This window comes from Bombina bombina, chromosome 9 (assembly GCF_027579735.1).
Source record: "Bombina bombina isolate aBomBom1 chromosome 9, aBomBom1.pri, whole genome shotgun sequence".
NCBI lineage: Eukaryota > Metazoa > Chordata > Amphibia > Anura > Bombinatoridae > Bombina > Bombina bombina.
Window position 1 is genome coordinate 70,655,367 of NC_069507.1, and position 20,263 is coordinate 70,675,629.

General features: G+C 36.1%; 2 protein-coding genes across 2 annotated transcripts in view; one reads left to right on the top strand and one right to left on the bottom strand.

The window, feature by feature from the left end:
• ANKRD22 (ankyrin repeat domain 22) overlaps positions 1-5,809 on the top strand; it is a 63,135-nt gene extending 57,326 nt beyond the window's left edge. Inside the window, exons 5-6 of the mRNA XM_053692210.1 lie at positions 4,060-4,158; positions 5,193-5,809. Coding sequence (XP_053548185.1) covers positions 4,060-4,158; positions 5,193-5,270 — 177 coding nt within the window. The 3' untranslated portion in view covers positions 5,271-5,809. The remainder of the gene's footprint in view (positions 1-4,059; positions 4,159-5,192) is intronic.
• Positions 5,810-11,037: 5,228 nt separating this feature from the next.
• Positions 11,038-20,263, bottom strand: part of LOC128639529 (putative lysosomal acid lipase/cholesteryl ester hydrolase) — a 53,553-nt gene continuing 44,327 nt past the window's right edge. The window contains exons 9-10 of the mRNA XM_053691669.1: positions 16,915-16,983; positions 11,038-12,267 (exon numbers count right to left, since the gene is read on the bottom strand). Coding sequence (XP_053547644.1) covers positions 12,034-12,267; positions 16,915-16,983 — 303 coding nt within the window. The 3' untranslated portion in view covers positions 11,038-12,033. The remainder of the gene's footprint in view (positions 12,268-16,914; positions 16,984-20,263) is intronic.

The window sequence follows — 20,263 nt, forward strand, 5'->3', positions numbered from 1 at the left end:
TGTTTTGTTCTCTTGATATACTTTGTTGAAAGAGCAGCAATGCACTTTTGAGAGCTAACTGAACACATCACTTAAACCATGACAAGAGGCATATATCAGCAGCTAGCTTACAGTAGGGGTTTACTGTTTCTGAGCCTACCTAGGTATTCTTTTCAACTAAGGATAGCAAGAGAACTAAGCAAATTAGATGACAGAAGTATGCATACCCCATCTAAATCACAAAAGAAACTATTTTAGGATTCACTTTATTCCACAAACAAAAAAGCAATAAATAAATGTAATAACTTTAAACATATACGTATTTATCAAATGTAATAATGAATATTCACATTAACATTGATTTAAAAATAATTTAAACATTCTAAATATTGGATGATTGTGTCCGGAGGCTGGTTAGAATTAGGAAAAGGTTCAATTTCTTATTTATTTATTTTTTCTTCATGAATCTTTTAATTTTGATTTTAATAACATTAAACCCTTTTTTTTTTTCTTTCATGATTCATATAGAGCATGAAATCTTACAATTTACTACTTTTATCTAATTTGTTTCATTCTATTGGTATCCTTTTATTGAAAGGATAGGCTCAGGAGCTGGGTGCTAGCGGCTGATTGGTAGCTGCGCATATATGTCTCTTGTGATTGGCTTACCAATGTGTTCCGCTAGCTCCCAGTAGTGCATTGCTGTTTCTTCAAGAAAGGATACCAAGAGAATGAAGCAAAATTAATAATAGAAGTAAACTGGAAAGGGGTTTACAAATGTTTGCTTTGGGGTTGATTTAGCAATCAGCGGATGCTGCTTCGGAGCTTTAGGTGGCGGACTGAAATCATCTCGATCCAATATGATCGGGATGATTGACGACCACTGCTAGCGGCCGAATGGCCATGAGTGCGCAGGGGGCGGCATTTCACTAGAAATGCTTGTGCAATATTAAATGCAGACAGCGTATGCTGTTGGCATTTAGTGAGGTCGAGCGGACAACCTATGGTAAATCTACCCCATCATGAAAGGAAAAAAAAAAGGGTTTCTGTCCTTTAGAGCACAAGTGATTCACAATAATTTTATAATTTTCCCCCAAAAATCGTACCTCTATTTATTTAAATGTTATTATTATCCCAAAATATTTGGTTTCAGTGGCAACATCCTTCAATACTAATTGCTCATTAGATTTACTTATTTCACTGCACTCGTTGATCCTATCAATAGGTCATGTTTAATATTTCATTTACTGTCTAATCCATGCAGGGACCTGACTAATGATTGATTGGTTAATCTTATGCCAAAAGGAACAGATTAAGCAACCGTGTATATTTTTATTTTCAATGTGCATAAAATGTGATGCTGATCAGGATTCCCCTGAGGAGACATAATCTATTCCTGAAGTGGGTTGTGTAATAGGTTTCTGAGAACTAGAGAACCATTAAAACTCAAAATCTTCTAACATTTATTAGTAGGGATGATATCTTATGCATTCCATTCACAACAGTTCTATGGTGCTTTGTAGTCAGTGATCTGTTGGCATATTTACCCACAAGCAATTTGCTCATCACACACATCTGCTTTTTATTTTTTTGCACATTATTAAAGGGTCATTCTAGTTGTCAGAATATTTTATAAATAAATTCCCTTATTTTACTATGTATTTAACAGTTTCAAAAGGGTTAAACCTTTAGCGAAAGATGCAGTTCTGGAACACAACTATTCTTCTCCAGGTGCGAACAAGGCAGGGATTAAGGCAAATGCATTCTTGCTCCTGATTGGCTAACTGAAAGGAAGCACACGATTGTCACTGCAATCATGCTTCAAAAATAGTGCTGATTGGCTCCTGGGGGCTGCCTGCGTAGAAGAGAGCAGGGGAGCTTGCGGGAACATTAACCAGTTACTTCTAATGGCTGTTTAATTAACGTGTGCTCGTAAATGGCATATTTACGGGCACATGTTAAAATAGTGCTCCTCTTGTAATATAGCCCAATATCAGGTTTACAGTCTGATAGAAGTCTCAAGCCCTGTATGTATGCTTACATCACTATATATAGTATAGCAAAGATAGGCGTGAACAATATTATAATCTTGCTAATATCCCTTGTTTACAACCAAATGTAAAAATAATTTACAACACTTTTTTTTTCTTGTAAATACTTACTGAAACATTTGCATCCCCCCCACCCCCCACCCCTCCATAGCTTCTGCACAACTTGTGACAGGGGACTTATTAAAGGTTAGCAGTCTACCATACTTTGTTTTCTTTACACAGCTAAGAAAAACATCTTAAACTTTATATGGCATCTTAACCCTTATGTGACACACACTATAGCACAACCAGTGAGCATATTTAAAGGAATATAGACTAGCAGTTTAGTCCCTACAGGGGCTTAACTAATACCTATCCAAAGTACCCCTATCTCACACCTAGTATAAACTAATAGCAAAGTAAACCGAAATACAATGGTAATAGCATTAAAAGGGATCGTTAATCAATAATTGAAGCAAGAATTTATGAGACTGCTTGGAAGGAATTAGCACAAACTATTGCTATAAAAGTTAACTATAGACAAAGCCAAATAGAGGCAACTTGGACACATTTGTAGCTGCATACTGATGTGGTCACCCCATACCCTTGCTTAAATCCCAGACCCCTAAGACTACCTGATCCACTGGCTCAAAGAACCCAACCACTCCCTGTCTAGCCTCTCAACTCGCTTGACCTGCATAGTCCCTCCAGCAGCACCCCAAAATCCACAGCATGTTATTCCAACAGTTTATGTTTAGCAGCAAAATAAATGTTACTAATTTTATAAGTTCAATTAATACATTAACTGGAATAAAATAAAGATGAAGATAACTGCTGTCTAAACCAGTGCTTTCCAAACTGTGTGTCGGGACACACTAGTGTGTCGGCAGCAGTGTGTAGGTGTGTCCCTGCTTAAGCACAATTTTTTTTTTAATTGTTTTTTGGTTTCTGACTTTCCACCTGCCTGCTACACATATCACATGGTTGACACGTGATTGATACCTAGTGGGTCACAGATCATCTTAACCAATTGGCACAGCTCAGTGGGAACTGAAACTATTACCATTGGCGGATTTGGCGGCACATTGGCTCCTGACAGCACGTGTAGTCTCCTTAATTGGCTTGTGACTGCAAGTGTAGTCAGTGAGTGGGACAGCAGTGTGTTTGCAGTGCTGGCAGTAGTCAGTCGGACTCACAGAGCTCTGAGGGTGGCAGCTTAAACGCTGAGCTAAAGTCAGAAGTCAGTGGGATTTTTTTGCAACTAGCTCCCAGTAGAGCATTGCTGCTCCTGCTCTTGATATATGGATAGGAAGTGGAAGCTTAAAAATGCTTGATGATGAAATGTGAGTGTCTTTATCTAATATTCCACCAAATATTCAGAAACTGTGTTCATCCCATCAACCTCATACATCTCATTAAAATAGTAAGTAGCTATTGGTGTTATTAATTTTTTTTTAATTCTTGCACATACATACATTTACATACTTGTAAATGTATTTTGTTATTATATCATTTATGTATGTGTCCAAATCTTTTAAAACAAGTTAGTTTAACCTCCTTTTTGCTAGTACAACTGAATTACTGTGTCGCGAAATGATGTAGGTCTACAAAGTGTGTCACCAACATGAAAAGTTTGGAAAGCTCTGGTCTAAACTCTTACTTTCATAGAAGAACTGCAAATCTGTGTTTAAATAAAGATATTTTATATATAAAACCATACAAATAAAAGTAGGATTCTACAATGCCAAAATAATTTTAAGTACAAGTATTTATGCATTGTAAGATCCTACTTTTATTTGTATGGTTTTATATAAAAAAATATTAAATATCTTTATTTAAACACGTTAGATTCTCAGTTCTATGACTGACATAAGTTTTTAACTTTTGGCTCAGTTTTTTTATATATCTTTTTGTTTATAACTGTTTTTCTTTTCTGTTCCTTTTTTTGGAGAGGTTTGGACTAATTATATAACCTGTTTTGCATAGATTGTCAGTGCGCACTGATCTTATCTTTTTGTCTTCTAAACTCATCCTTTCCTTTGCCTTTCAGAAAGGAAACACTGCTCTCCATTATGCATCTCGAATGAAGAACCAAGCTGTAGTACCGATTCTTCTAGAAGCTCGTGCCGATCCACATTTAAAGAATAAAGTAAGCATGCCATAAAGAACAGTTATTAATGCTCAGACTTCTGATAGCTAGGAAACAGTGTGTTACTTCCGCAAATTATTAAAGGGACATAATACTCATATGCTAAATCACTTGAAACTGATGCAGTATAACTGTAAAAAGCTGACCGGAAAATATCACCTGAGCATCTCTATGTAAAAAAAGAAAGATATTTTACCTCACAATCTCCTCAGCTCAGCAGAGTAAGTTCTGTGTAAAAAGTTATACTCAACTGCTCCCAGCTGCAGGTAAAAAAAATTAAAAAAATGAAGAAATGAACAGCAACCAATCAGCATCAGCAGTGCTGAGGTCATGAACTTTTACTGTGATCTCATGAGATTTGACTTGACTTTCATGAGATTTCATTGTAAACTTCCTTTACCTGATTGGTGAAATAAGATGAGAGTGCATGATGCTCATCCCTTCAGCTGTCCTAGGACAGACATACTAATATGCTGCTTAGAAATCCTTTACAATGGGAGGTGGCTACTGAGGAACTTTTGAGGTAAAATATCTTTCTTTTTTACATAGAGATGTTCAGGAGATATTTTCTAGTCAGCTTTTTACAGCTATGCTGCATCACTTTCAAGTGTTTAAACATTTGGGTATTATGGCCCTTTAACTGCTTTAAAAGAAACATATTTTTATTGGGGCAATATGGTCAATGCAAGAGCGCTTACTCTGAATTTTCAAATGAGCAGTAGAGTGTTTTGTGTGGGTTTTTTTGTTTTGTTTTTTTTTTTGTTTTTTTTCGCTGACAAATTTTAAAATGTATTTCAAATTGTTGCCCCCCTGTATCATGTGACAGCCATCAGCCAATCACAGACACTCTTACACATGCGCTGTAATAGATGGTGCATGTGCATATAAAAACACTGTGCACCATTTCATAATGTATTCAAATTGCAAAGTATATTAAAACTGCATGATGTATCAGAATCATGAAAATTTTAAATTTGACGTTTAGTGTCCCTTTTAATCTAATTATTTTTTAATTTTTTTTTTTTTTTTAACAGGATGGAGAAACTCCAATACAGATTGCACAGAGACTGAAATTTTCAAAGATTTTATGCATGATGAAGAAAGAGTCATAATGTTTTTAATACTCGCGTATCTGTAGCAATTGTTTCTATCTATTATTAAACTGGGATGTTTGCTGGAGTTTATAACATATTGCTGGTTGTCTAATGTCACAGCAGGCATCAAAGGTAGAATATAAATCGTATTCATCCTTCACTTCTCAAGCGTAAAGCACCTTAACACAACTTTCAAGAGAATAATTATTTAAACAGTGAAATTTAACATAGAAAACATTTTGCTCAACATATGGGATAAAATTAACATTTTGCAACATTTATAAAAAATTTTTTTTTTTTTTTATTGGTGCAAAAAAATCTCCAAAATAAGAGTGTTTGCCCTACAATTTGGTTTCATGTCCCTTTAAAGGCTGGAGTTGAGAAACACTGCAGTAGTGCATTGCTGCTCCTTCAACAAAGGCTACGAAGAGAATGAAGCAAATCTGATCATAGAAATGTTTGGGTTTTATGTCCCTTTAAGTCAGATACTTTATTTTTTATTGATTCTCTGTTTTTGTAATATTCTAAAAGAAATTAAATGGAATTATTATTAAGCATCAGTTCTTCATATCAGTACTTGTTGTCATCACAATAATACAATGTAAAAAAATACCCAAAGTATCTTCCTGTTTAAGTTTCTCCCACCACCTGTATCTAAGTTTATGTGCTTTTCATAAACGCACCACTGAATGGCTACCATTCCTTACCAACAGAATTTTACTTAAAAAAATATTGTACGTAATTTCATTTTTCTTTTCTTTTTTTTTTCTTTTTGGTTTCTTTTCCAAAAACAACTCCAAACTATTTGAAGACCTATAAACATGGGCCTCTATTTATCAAGGTCTGTCGGACCTGATCCAATAGTGCGGATCAGGTCCGACAGACCTCGCTGAATACGGCGAGCAATACGCTCGCCGTATTCAGCATTGCACCAGCAGCTCACAATAGCTTCTGGTGCAACGCCGGTGCCAGCAGGGGGGTGTCAATCAACCCGATCGTACTTGATCGGGTTGATTTCCGGCGATGTGTGTCCGCCGGCTCAGAGCAGGTGGACAGGTTATGGAGCAGCGGTATTTGTGACCGCTGCTTCTTAACTGCTGTTTCTGGCGAGCCTGCAGGCTCGCCAGAAACACGGGGCATCAAGCTCCATTCGGAGCTTGATAAATATGCCCCATAGAGCCCTATATGTTAGCAGTGTCTGCGACCATTTTAAACATTGTATACACTGTCATATAGTACTCAAGACATGTGCACGCTCATGAGACTACTTAAAGGGACAGCCTACACCAGAATTTTTATTGTTTTAAAAGATAGATAATCCCTTTATTACCCATTCCCCAGTTTTGCATAACCAACACAGTTATATTAATATACTTTTAACCTCTATGATTATCTTGTATCTAAGCCTCTGCAAACAGACCCTTTTTTCAGTTCTTTTGACAGACTTGCAGTCTAGCCAATCAGTGCCTGCTCCCAGATAACTTCTCGTGCACGAGCACAGTGTTATCTATATGAAATACGTGAACTAACACCCTCTAGTGGTGAAAAACTGTTAAAATGCAATCTGAAAGAGGTGGGCTTCAAGGTCTAAGAAATTAGCATATGAACCTCCTAGGTTAAGCTTTCAACTAAGAATACCAATAGAACAAAGCAAAATTGGTGATAAAAGTACATTGGAAAATTGTTTAAAATTACATGCTCTATCTGAATCGTGAAAGTTTATTTTGGCCTAGACTGTCCCTTTAAGTAGGCTCTTCAACAAAAGATACAAAGAGTATAAAGTACATTCGATAATGAAAGTAAATCTTTTTTTTTTAATTATTTCTATTTGAATCATGAAAGTTATATTTATACCATTATGTCCCTTTAAGTGGATATAAAAATCCATAAGCAGCTTGAGTGGCAAACAAAAGATAAACTAGAGGCTTTAGCCCAAGGGTATATCTGATGCCCCCAACATACTGACGTTAACCCCTCCCAAAACTTCACCCCAACCACTCCCTTTGCCCAATACATCACACAAACACACACTCATATACAGAAACACTCACACAAACACACACTCATACGCAAACACACAGCCACTCGCACAGAAGCACTTGCGCGCGCACACACACACCGAAACACTTATACATACTCTCACAGACTCAGAAATGCACAAAAGCATTCACACACACAAACTTTCACAAACAAAAACATAGGAATACTCACACACAGAAATAAACAAACCTCTTTAGAAAATATGTTGAGGACACTTTTTTACAGGCATGTTCAGGTTATATTAAGTGATGCAGTATATAGCTAACATCTCACTTTAAAAAAACCAACTAACTGGTTGCATACATATCGAGCGCTGTGTGTTTGAGATGTTGTAGCAGATATATTAATGAGTTATAGAATTAACACCCCATACTTTGATCTAGTGTCTATGATGCTCACAAGCCCAAGAAGTGCGCATACCCTGCATGGTCAAAACATCAAGTGAAAAACATGAAACACTACAGTTACTTTGTTATACATTCACTCTCAGATCTATTGACCTCCATTAACCTTGTTTCTAATACTGTTGAGGTTCCCTCTAATTTGCATCATCTCACACCTGCATCTCTTATGTTTTACACTAAGCAAGCAAGGGAGAGGCTGAGTACACAGGAGCCAGGTTTTCCTCCACAAAGACCGGTCCCAACTCCTGAGTTTACTACTAGCCTGATAGAGCTCTGTCTCACACTGAGCTCTGGGTGGCCAGGTGCACAGAAGTCATGTTTCCAGCCTTGCTTGCAAAATGGAAACTCTGTGGCCATCAAAATGCACGCTGTGTGCAGGCTCTCAAAAAAAGTGGAGCTGGTTAGTGTATTTTGTGGTTGGATTTTTTTTTTAAATGTCTGCTGGATGGTGCTACCTGCTCCTGCTGTGCACCTACATTCGGTGATACAGCACCAGTCAGCCACTCCTAATGATGCCACTGACTGTGAGCTAGTACAGAAGCAATATAGGAGTAACATTTGGAGGTTTGCATTGGAAAAGCAGAAAGTAGCATTGCCTATGTTTTTTTTTTGGTTTGTTTGTGTTTTATTTTATTTTTTTTAATATTTTTAAAAAATAATAAACTGCAGTTTAAAAGGACACTGAACTAAAAAAATTTCTTTTGTGATTTTAAGCAACTTTCTAATTTACACCTATTATCAAATTTTCTTCATTCTCTTGGTATCTTTATTTGAAATGCAAGAATGTAAGTTTAGATCCCGGACCATTTTTGGTGAACAACCTGGGTTCTTGCTGATAGGTGGATAAATTAATCGACCAATAAAAAAGTTCTGTCCAGAGGTCTGAACCAAAAAAAACTTAGATGTCTTCTTTTTCAAATAAAGATGGCAAGAGAATGAAGAAAAAATTGATAATAGGAGTAAATTAGAAAGTTGCTTAAAATTGTATGCTCTATCTGAATCATGAAAGATAAAATATGGGTTCAGTGTTCCTTTAAACCCATTTTTTCTGTCATGATTTAGATAGAGCATGCAATTTTAAGCAACTTTCTAATTTACTCCTATTTTCAATTTTTCTTTGTTCTCTTGCCATCTTTATTTAAAAAGCAGAAATGTGATGCATAGGAGCCGTCCCATTTTTGGTTGAGAACCTGGGTTATGCTTTCTTATTGGTGGGTAAATGTAAGCCTCCAATAATCAAGCACTATCCATGGTGCTGAACCTAAAATGGGCTGGCTGCTATGATTTTAGATTCCTGCTTTTAAAATAAAGATAGCAAGAGAACGATAATAGGAGTAAATTAGAAAGTTGCTTAAAATTGCATGCTCTATCTGAATCGTGAAAGAAAAAAATTGGGTTCAGTGTCTCTTTAAAGGAACACTGAACCCAGATTTTTCAGATAGAGCAATATAATTTTAAGCAACTTTTTAATTTACTCCTATTATCATGTTTTCTTTGTTCTCTTGCTATCTTTATTTGAAAAAGAAGGCATCTAAGCCAAGGTTCAGACCCTGGACAACACTTGCTGATTGGTGGCTGAATGTATCCACCAATCAGCAAGAACAACCCAGGTTGTTCACCAAAAATAGGCCAGCATCTAAACTTACATTCTTGCTTTTCAAATAAAGATACCAAGAGAATGAAGAAAAATGATAATAGGAGTAAATTAGAAAGTTGCTTAAGATTGCATGCTTTATCTGAATCATAAAAGAAAAAAAATTGGGTTCAGTGTTCCTTTTAAGTTGCATAAGAATCTTTATGATAATACTTAGGGTTGCCAAGTGACCAGAAATTAACCAGTTTATTTAAAATTAAATGTACATAGATGTATGAGAAGGGCTATATGTAAGTTAAAAGTTATAGTACTTTAAACGATCAAATCATTTATTACAAATAATATTTAACAGTCATTTCTGCACAAGTATTGCGGAACAGTGTATATATCATGAACTATCTATCTTTTTGGGATAATTAGTTTTGTTATATACGTGTTTGGAAAAATTAACATTGTTGTAAGTTTAAAATATTCTTGTGTCTGTACTCTGTGAAACAATGTACTACACTTGCAAATACCAATTTGTAATAAAATATTTTGTAAATATTTTTTATAGCAATACTTATCTTTATTGTATTATCTAGTCCAAACATCCAAAGGAATTGCCATTTATGTATTTATTTATTAAAGAAGCAAAGCATAATAAAACAAACTCAGATCTTGAAAAAAACAATAATCTATAGAATGTATTACTATTGAAGCACCATTTAAAATTGCAATAAGAAGTAACAACTCTCCTTTTCAATTACTTTTTATTATCTACTAAAATTGTGTCTGCAATTTGAACAATCGTTCTGAATTGGCAGAGCAGTAATCTTTTGTTTTTTTTGTTATTGCACTTGTAACCAATCCTAAAGGTAGTACTTTTTGTATTTGGGTGAAATTGCAGGTTTTGTTGCTGGCATATACTGTGGTAATGGGTAACAATGGGGGACAAGATAAGAGTTGCTAACATTTCTGTAATCTAACTCTAGGGATAACCAGTACAAGGGCCAATAATTCATATTTTTTGTAAAATAAAGGGGCCTGAGACATTTTATATGAAAAAAAATAATCCTTTATATAAGGGGCAATATGACCCTCTGGTTAAGTGATTCAATGGGAAAAAATAAACATTAGGCTACAATGTTAGAGCAATTTGTTTTAAAGGGCTCTATAACTGTGCCTCAATATACCAAACATGCAATACACAGGCGTAAAAGTGGAGAAATTCCTCTTTAATATAATGGGTAATAAGACCTTTTAGATATTAGGAGGTTGATATGACAAAAAAAACTCACCTTTCAGTTGGAATAAAGTAATAAACGTTGGCAGCAAAACAATATTTCTTTTAAAAACAGAAGTAAATCCAAACACCAGAGACCTCCTTTTCAAAGATACTCCTCTTTTAAATGAGGGATAGCACAGACCTCTTTCTCTCTCTCTCTCTCTCTCTCTCTCTCTCTCTCTCTCCCTCCCTCTCTCTCTCTCTCTCTCTCTCTCTCTCTCTCTCTCTCTCTCTCTCTCTCTCTCTCTCTCTCTCTCTCTCTCTCTCTCCCCCTCCCTCCCTCCCTCTCTCTCTCTCTCTCTCTCCCTCCCTCTCTCTCTCTCTCTCTCTCTCTCTCTCTCTCTCTCTCTCTCTCTCTCTCTCTCTCTCTCTCTCTCCCTCCCTCTCTCCCTCCCTCTCTCTCTCTCTCTCTCTCTCTCCCTCCCTCTCTCTCTCTCTCTCTCTCTCTCTCTCCCTCCCTCCCTCCCTCCCTCCCTCTCTCTCTCTCTCTCTCTCTCTCTCTCTCTCTCTCTCTATATATATATATATATATATAATCTCACAGGGTCTATGACAAAAATAGTAAATATTGAATGCACTAGATACCAGATTAAGCGTAATAAAGAAGAGTGTAGCAAATAAACCTATGCCACTCTATTAGGGTTGGGCAAATTTTTAAAATGAGGGTCACTTGTCTCTCCAGCATAAAGAGGAGGAGATAGGAATTATGTAAGAGCCCCCTCCCTCAAGTTAAACTGCATTTTAAGTACTGCTTTTGCAGGTTATTGCAATATTTTGGAAATCATCTGCATTTTACAGGCATAAGACACCTCGCGCTTGAAAGAGGGGAGACTTCCCTTTAAAATGAGGGGTAACGGGTTTCTGTAAAATTGATGAGCTCATCTGGAAAAAGTGGCAATAACCGGCACTTAATAGTGCTATTTAACCGGAGGTAGAGGGAGGCTCAAACAGAGCCTATAGCTCCTTCACCATTTGTGCTAGAGGAACTAGTGATCCACTCATTTAAAAGAGGGGAATCTGCCTTTTCATATAAGGGGCCACTTGTTCCTCTAGCTCAAGCAAGGTTGGTATAGGGGCTCTGTTAATGTTCCCCTCCCTCTCAGGGTAAACAGCACATTTGAGTGCTTATGCTGGGTATTGCTGCTTTAAGTATAATCACATGCACCCTATTGGGGTATGCGACCCCCCCATGTGAAATAGGAAATTGCCTTATTTTAAATGAGGGGTTACACCCCCTCTAAATTTCAGATGATCACAATGGTAACTAAAATACACAACTGTACAGTGTTTGATGAAGGAGATGGGGCATTTTTAGAGTTCCTATTTCCCACATAAAACACAGAGGGGCATAAAAATTCTTTTTTAGAAAGAGGGATGCCCCCTCTTTCCAAAATGAGGTCTTATTTTATTTTTATTATTATTTCATTGGTAGGTGATCACCAAAAAATTACACACAACCACTGAATTACAAATAGATTATGAATACTTTTTCATCAACTCTATTATTTCATTGTACATTCGGTAAGGAGCATCTAGACCCCAGATAAAATCTAGATGATCCCATTCTGGAACCTTTTTGTGGTACACTAAGTTTGTGACTTGTGTGAGTAACAAGCCAACATCCTTCGGATCTGCCAGCCAGTCGTTTCCTCCAGTCCAAAGTGCCGCCGGTATCTTCATGTCCCTCACATGGTACAAAGGAGGAGTAGGCTGTAAAATTCAATATTGGATTCTTACATTTAGTATAGCAAAAGTTAACATTTTTTTACAGATAAAAAATATTTTATTTAATTTGTTTGTTACATTAATGTAATACAGTGTCAGCAAGAGGTATACAGGTATTTATATATATGTAACTGTGAGAATAATGTTAATTCACAAAGAAAGATGCCATCAGAAAATTGGGATATTTTCTGGACATAAACGGAAAAAAAACCATACTTTATTATTAATTTTGCGTACATTATCTATTTTTTTTCTTGCATTTGTTTTTTTTTTTAACAATGTACATGTTTTTTAATGTATCTGGTATTAGTTGTGTAAAAGATTTCATTGATTTCATTGCTACACCATCTATAATTGTGTAGCTAGGTATCTTTTCAACATAGAATACCATAGAAAGCACATTTGTTAATAAAAGTAAACTGGAAACTTTAAAAAAACAATTGTTTGCTCTGTCTGAATCACAACATAATTTTTTTAGGTTTTACATCCCTTTTAATTTTTAGTTTGCAAAATGAAAACAAAAAACAAAATACAATTTTTTGCTTGTCTAATATTTTTTACTTTCAGTGCTAATTGACATCATATGCTGAGGGCTGTGGTATATCAGGATACCCAACACCATATCTATTATCATTACAATTACTAAAATTGGAACTGACGTCAAGGGGAGGAGCATAAGTTCAAATGGATTGGACTTTACTGTAAATCAAGGTTTGAGGGGGATTTGCGGTATAAGAAACAGAACTTGCACAACTGGCTATAAAAAGAACAACAGTACATTTTTTTTTTAGAGATAAAGTTCTAGTGAAATATTTTCAAAGGGATTTGTTATCAATAAATAATCTTCTCATAATGACTTAACTTTTGTATGCTTTGCACTTCTTCATAGTGACCACAATTTTTGTTTATTGGAGCATTAAAAGGGACATGGAACAGTACAATTTTAAACAAATTGCCAATTTACTTCTATTATCAATTTTGCCTTATTCTCATGGTATCCTTTGTTGAAAGAGCAACAATGCACTACTGCAATCTAGATCACACCGAGTGAGCCAATGTCAGGTGGCATATACTGTATGTATGATTTTTAACTAAGGATACCAAGAGAAAAAAGCAGATAGATAATAGAAGTAATTTGGAACGTTGTTTACAATTTTATGCTCTATATGAATAATTAAAGAACATTTTTGGGTTTCATGTACCTTTAACAAATTTAAATTCATGTAGTTGTGAGGATATTATCTAAATATTAAATTAAGTCTCCAAATTATTATATTAACATTTTAAAACAGAAAAAAATTGATGTTTAGATTAAACATCTTGACAGACCTCCGAATTGGAATTATTAGAACACCAAAGATTTATCCGAAACAAAACTTGGGGAAAGTGATCTTAATGGGCATTTGCATTTGGTGATCTTTACATCAGACACAGGGCTAGATTAAAAGTGGCGCGCTATTTATCATTTTAGCTCACGTGCAAACACCACTGGAAGTAAACTTTTAATGCACTCAATTTAGAACAGGTATTACAAGTTGAAAGCAAATTACCTGAGAGCAAAACCCGATGCACAATAATTTCAGGACTTCGGATATCACGATTGCACTAATTTTTACCCTAGACTTCAATGAAGCACATTATTTATAAAAAACAAAACAAATCTAAACCTTATCGCTCACATACGTCCCTAACACTGCGTTAGACCTTTAGCGCTAAACCTGAAGTTAGTTATGCATAATTTACATTCCATTACATTCATAGAAGAAAACATTCTTTTTACTTTTAAACATATATGGATATTTGATGTGGATCTGCACTCTCACTAATTGGACAACGACCAAGTTTCAGGTACTAGGGGTAAAACTAAAAAGAAGATGACCACACTTACTGGATTTAGATAATGTCAGGCTTTATATATTATTTTATATATTTATATATATATATATATATATAAACTTTCATGTAGAGAAGAGGCACACACAGGGCTTAGTTAACATAGATTTTATTAATAGTTCATTAATTCAGTCAGTGTTTCGGTCCTCGCAGGGACCTTTGTCAAGACTGTTCTCCGTTAGAGGTTGTGTATAGCTTTCAGCGGTGAAACTATACACAACCTCTAACGGAGAACAGTCTTGACAAAGGTCCCTGCGAGGACCGAAACGCTGACTGACTGAATTAATGAATTATTAATAAAATCTATGTTAACTAAGTCCTGTGTGTGCTTCTTCTCTACATGAAAGTTTCTGCCTATCTACCATAGAGAGCACCCAGGCAATTCAACATATTCAACCTATTATACAGGTATAGATATGCAGATATATATAGGAATATACACTGCTCAAAAAAATAAAGGGAACACTTAAACAACACAATGTATCTCCAAGTCAATCACACTTCTGTGAAATCAAACTGTCCACTTAGGAAGCAACACTGAGTGACAATCAATTTCACATGCTGTTGTGCAAATGGGATAGACAACAGGTGGAAATTATAGGCAATTAGCAAGACACCCCCAATAAAGGAGTGGTTCTGCAGGTGGTGACCACATACCACTTCTCAGTTCCTATGCTTTCTGGCTGATGTTATGGTCACTTTTGAATGCTGATGGTGCTTGCACTCTAGTGGTAGCATGAGACGGAGTCTACAACCCACACAAGTGGCTCAGGTAGTGCAGCTCATCCAGGATGGCACATCAGTGCGAGCTGTGGCAAGAAGGATTGCTGTGTCTGTCAGCGTAGTGTCCAGAGCATGGAGGCGCTACCAGGAGACAGGCCAGTACATCAGGAGACGTGGAGGAGGCCGTAGGAGGGCAACAACCCAGCAGCAGGACCGCTACCTCCGCCTTTGTGCAAGGAGGAACAGGAGGAGCACTGCCAGAGCCCTGCAAAATGACCTCCAGCAGGCCACAAATGTGCATGTGTCTGCTCAAACGGTCAGAAACAGACTCCATGAGGGTGGTATGAGGACCCAACGTCAAAAGGTGGGGGTTGTGCTTACAGTCCAACACCGTGCAGGACGTTTGACATTTGCCAGAGAACACCAAGATTGGCAAATTCGCCACTGGCGCCCTGTGCTCTTCACAGATGAAAGCAGGGGCACACTGAGCACATTTGACAGACGTGACAGTCTGGAAACGCCGTGGAGAACGTTCTGCTGCCTGCAACATCCTCCAGCATGGCCAGTTTGGCAGTGGGTCAGTAATGGTGTGGGGTGGCATTTCTTTGAGGGGCCGAACAGCCCTCCATGTGCTCGCCAGAGGTAGCCTGACTGCCATTAGGTATCAAGATGAGATCCTCAGACCCCTTGTGAGACCATATGCTGGTGCGGTTGGCCCTGGGTTCCTCCTAATGCAAGACAATGCTAGACCTCATGTGGTTGGAGTGTGTCAGCAGTTCCTGCAAGACGAAGGCATTGATGCTATGGACTGGCCCTCCCGTTCCCCAGACCTGAATCCAATTGAGCACATCTGGGACATCATGTCTCGCTCCATCCACCAACTTCACTTTGCACCACAGACTGTCCAGGAGTTGGTGGATGCTTTAGTCCAGGTCTGGGAGGAGATCCCTCAGGAGACCATCCGCCACCTCATCAGGAGCATGCACAGGCGTTGTAGGGAGGTCATACAGGCACGTGGAGGCCACACACACTACTGAGCCTCATTTTGACTTGTTTTAAGGACATTACATCAAAGTTGGATCTGCCTGTAGTGTGTTTTTCCACTTTAATTTTGAGTGTGACTCCAAATCCAGATCTCCATGGGTTGAAAATTTTGATTTCCATTTTTTAATTTTTGTGTGATTTTGTTGTCAGCACATTCAACTATGTAAAGAATAAAGTATTTAATTAGAATATTTTATTCATTCAGATCTAGGATGTGTTATTTTAGCGTTCCCTTTATTTTTTTGAGCAGTGTATATTTAAAAATACTAAGAACGTTTTCTACAATGTAAAGAACATTGAAATGTAAAATATTTACAGTAAACACACATTAAAACACATTGTAAAATATAAAAAAAAATACAATTTTTTTTAAAGGTATTTGAGTTGAAAGGGCTCAAAATTGTGTGTATATATATATATATATATATATATAAATAAATGTGTGTATATATGTCTATACATGTTCATATATGTGTTTATATGTGACTATAAATGTATGTTTGTATATACATATATACCTACATAAATACACACACACACACACACACATATATATATATATATATATATATATATATATATATATATACACACAATATAGACCTTTCCATTCAAATAACTTGTCATATACAAAATACTGTTTAACCCTTATATAAACCCTTATATAAAATGTTTACGAATATTTATATAAATAATTTTTATCAGATAGTGTATATAATAGTGTAACACGGCATTTAAATGTATTTATGTTGGTCTTCAGTTGTGCAAACCAACACGTGTTCATTTTGTTTGCGTTCAGGGAATGTGTTTACTTTCAACTTGTAATATGCACGCAAGATAGCGTGGGGATGTGATATTGGATAACAAAAGCGCACCACTTGTAATCTGGCCCACAGTTATTAGTACACAATTTATTGTCAAAGACAGAAAGCTGCAAAAGCAATATGTATAAAGTATAGTCTTATTTTTTACCTGTTTATAGTGGATAATATTACCATCATATCCCCAATCAAAGGCCTTCAGTTCTCCTGATTTTTTTAACTAGGGAAACAATTCCAAATAAAAATGTGTTTATATTTCAGAATGTACAGATCTATATGATTGGTTATGAAAATTCATTGCCTGGCACAAAATAATGAAATGTTAATAAAACAATAGGAAGAAATCACAATTAATCAGTAACCATTAAGCCAATATTCACAATTACACATTAGGTTCCATAGTGAAAAGAATAAAAGAGAAACAGCTGTTTGTGGGCAGGCTTGCTCTCTAACCTGTGTAGAATCCCAGAATGAAGCATAAATCAACAGATATAAAAATAGCTACCTTATATGGCAGCAATTTATGCTAAGATTAAATGGCAATAACTGAAGCATTGCATGCTGCTTTAATCCAAATATGTGATTTTAAAGAACGTAAAGGGATATTAAAGTTATTTTATAAAAATGTAGTATATATTAGCACATAAAACTGCATAGCACCATATCTAGATACAAAATAAATATGCTATTAAAACTGACATTTCACATAGGGGCCTATCTAAAGACCGCTGCTCCATAACCCTGTCCGTCTGCTCTGATGAGGCGGACAGGAATCGCTGGAATTCAACCCGATCGAGTACGATCGGGTTGATTGACACCCTCCTGCTGGCGGGTGATTAGCCGCGAGTCTGCAGGGGGCAGCGTTGCACCAGCAGCTCACAAGAGCTGCTGGTGCAATGCTGAATATGGAGAGCGTATTGCTCTCCACATTCAGCGATGTCTGTCGGACCTGATCCGCACTGTCGGATCAGGTCCAAAAGACATGTGATAAATGGGCCTCATAGTATTTCTATTGCAGGGCAATCCAGTGATTTACCCTTTGAATGCTTATTGAGTATGTTTATCTTATGTCATTTTCTATGACCAATAGGAGACAGATAAATTTGAGCTCATGCACTGATCAAGACCTTCAATAGGTTACAAGGTTTAACTGCGGAATACTACAATGAACTAAACAAATACATGTACTTTTCTTAATTTTAAGTTGAATGTTTTAAGTTTTAGGCATAACCAGATTATACTAACAATGAATTTCATGTGAGTTGTAAATTAATAATTGTTGCAGGTATTCTGGATCCCCCAAGAACTTTTCTAAATATTTTTAAGATGGATGGTTACTAAATAATCACAAAACCATGGAGCTCACTTTAGTATATATGTTAAAAAATAAAACAGTGTCTGGATTTATAATTACCATTAATAAATAAATATATATCCAGGGGTCAAGTCGAGCAGGAACGCATGTGAACAGAGTTCCTGCACTATTTTTGCAGGAGAAACTAAGTTCCCTCTGGACAGAGAACAGAAACACTTCAGTAAACACTGCTGTTGCTGGTGGGAGGAGCTGGAGCACAGTCTGGCTAGAGGGATAGTGAGATCCTCTAGTAACACTTCCTACAATACATTAAATGCAAACCTGTCAGCGGTCCTGCTGTGCAATCACCCCACACTGTGTGGAACAAATGGGGCTTACATTTCTGTTTGGCTTGCTATTGGGTTTTTTATCTCCCTTCAGCAGAAATAGGACTATTGCACCTTAAGTGGGTGAGACTCTGTGATATAGGAGGATTCTCAGACCCAAAGGCAACCATTTGACCCTTTATAGGATTTACTTTTCTTTCATTAACCAAAGTGTATAGATTATATAGATATAAATACAGTGTGTGTGTATATATATGTATATATATATATATATATATATATATATATAAATTCTATAAGGAAACAGTAAACCTTATCCAGCACTACACATAAAGTCGAAGAATTAAAAATAAAGAAGGAGCTGTGAACTATTCAAAACCAAACACACTATCACAGTATTCAGAAGTCAATGCAACTAAGTTTATTACTATTACAAAAAAATAATAATAAATGTGCAACAATTAAAGCAAGAACACATACTATATGTCTGTCTAAGTTCAAGCATATGCAATTCCTACACGTGTTTCACCCTACGTCACAATGGGCTTCACAAGCTGAATGAATCGATATGTGTAGTGCTGGATAAAGTTTACTGTTTCCTTATAGAATTTATTTATTTTTCTAAACCTCCGTGCACCTGGAGTCTCATCTTTACATTGGAAATATCTTTACATCTTTACATCCTGTGGTAGCTGGTATATATTTAATCAAATATATATATATATATATATATATATATATATATATATATATATATATATACTGTATGTATAATATCAGAGAGGGTAAAGCACTCCTGGCAAATGTGTATCAAGGCCCAGTCCACCCGTGGTGCTCAGGATGTGCTTCACAGGTTCATACAGCAGCAAAATAAGAAGGCACTCACTGGGTCTTTATCACCAAATAAACAATTTTAATCCGGATTAAAATTGTTTATTTGTTGATAAAGACCCAGTGAGTGCCTTCCTTTGTTGCAGATTATATATATATATATATATATATATATATATATATATATATATATACTAAACAAAATTAATTGTGAGGGGGGTGCAAGTCTTGGTGAGTTCCCACACTTTTTTTTTGTAGGACTTGACCCCTGTATATATCTCATACCAGATGTAATACTCTAGGGTCCAGGCTCCTGGGTTGATTGAAAGTTTGAAACCCTTTGTTGGGAAGTTTGACAGAAGATGTTATTAGAAGATAATTGTTTGTAATATTACGATAGACAAAATGGAAAAAACTAAACAAATATGAAGTGTATGGGAGCCCAAAAAATGCCAGGGAGCCCAAAAGATGCCAATATAGGTTAGTACCAGTATCTAACTATGCTTAAATTTAGATAAATTGCTAAAGAATTTCTTTTTATTTCTATATCATAAATCTATTCAATTTTTAACAGTGACACCAACACCTATTATAAAAATTTCACTTTCAAGCCATCCTACCTCTTTATTGTACAATCTATCAATTTCCTCTTGACTCAAAGCTGCTGGATTTGTTACTGTACCATTGTTCTATCTTCCTGGTCAGCACTAGACCCTTTTAAATCTAGCTTTTGGCCAAAAATTCAACTGAATTTTACAAAAAAGTAGTCATTAACTAAAGAACTAAAAGATAGTTCTATAACTGTTTCAACTAGACATTTCTGCTGATTTTGACGCTGCCATTTTTCGTATCCTGGGATATACAGATGTAGCACTACTGAAAATATATAAGTAGTATTGACACATATAATTGAAATATTGAAATCTGGTGGATGAACAAAGACAAAATATCCTTAAAGGGACACTGAACCCAATTTTTTTCTTTCCTGATTCAGAAAGAACGTGAAATTTTAAGCAACTTTCTAATTT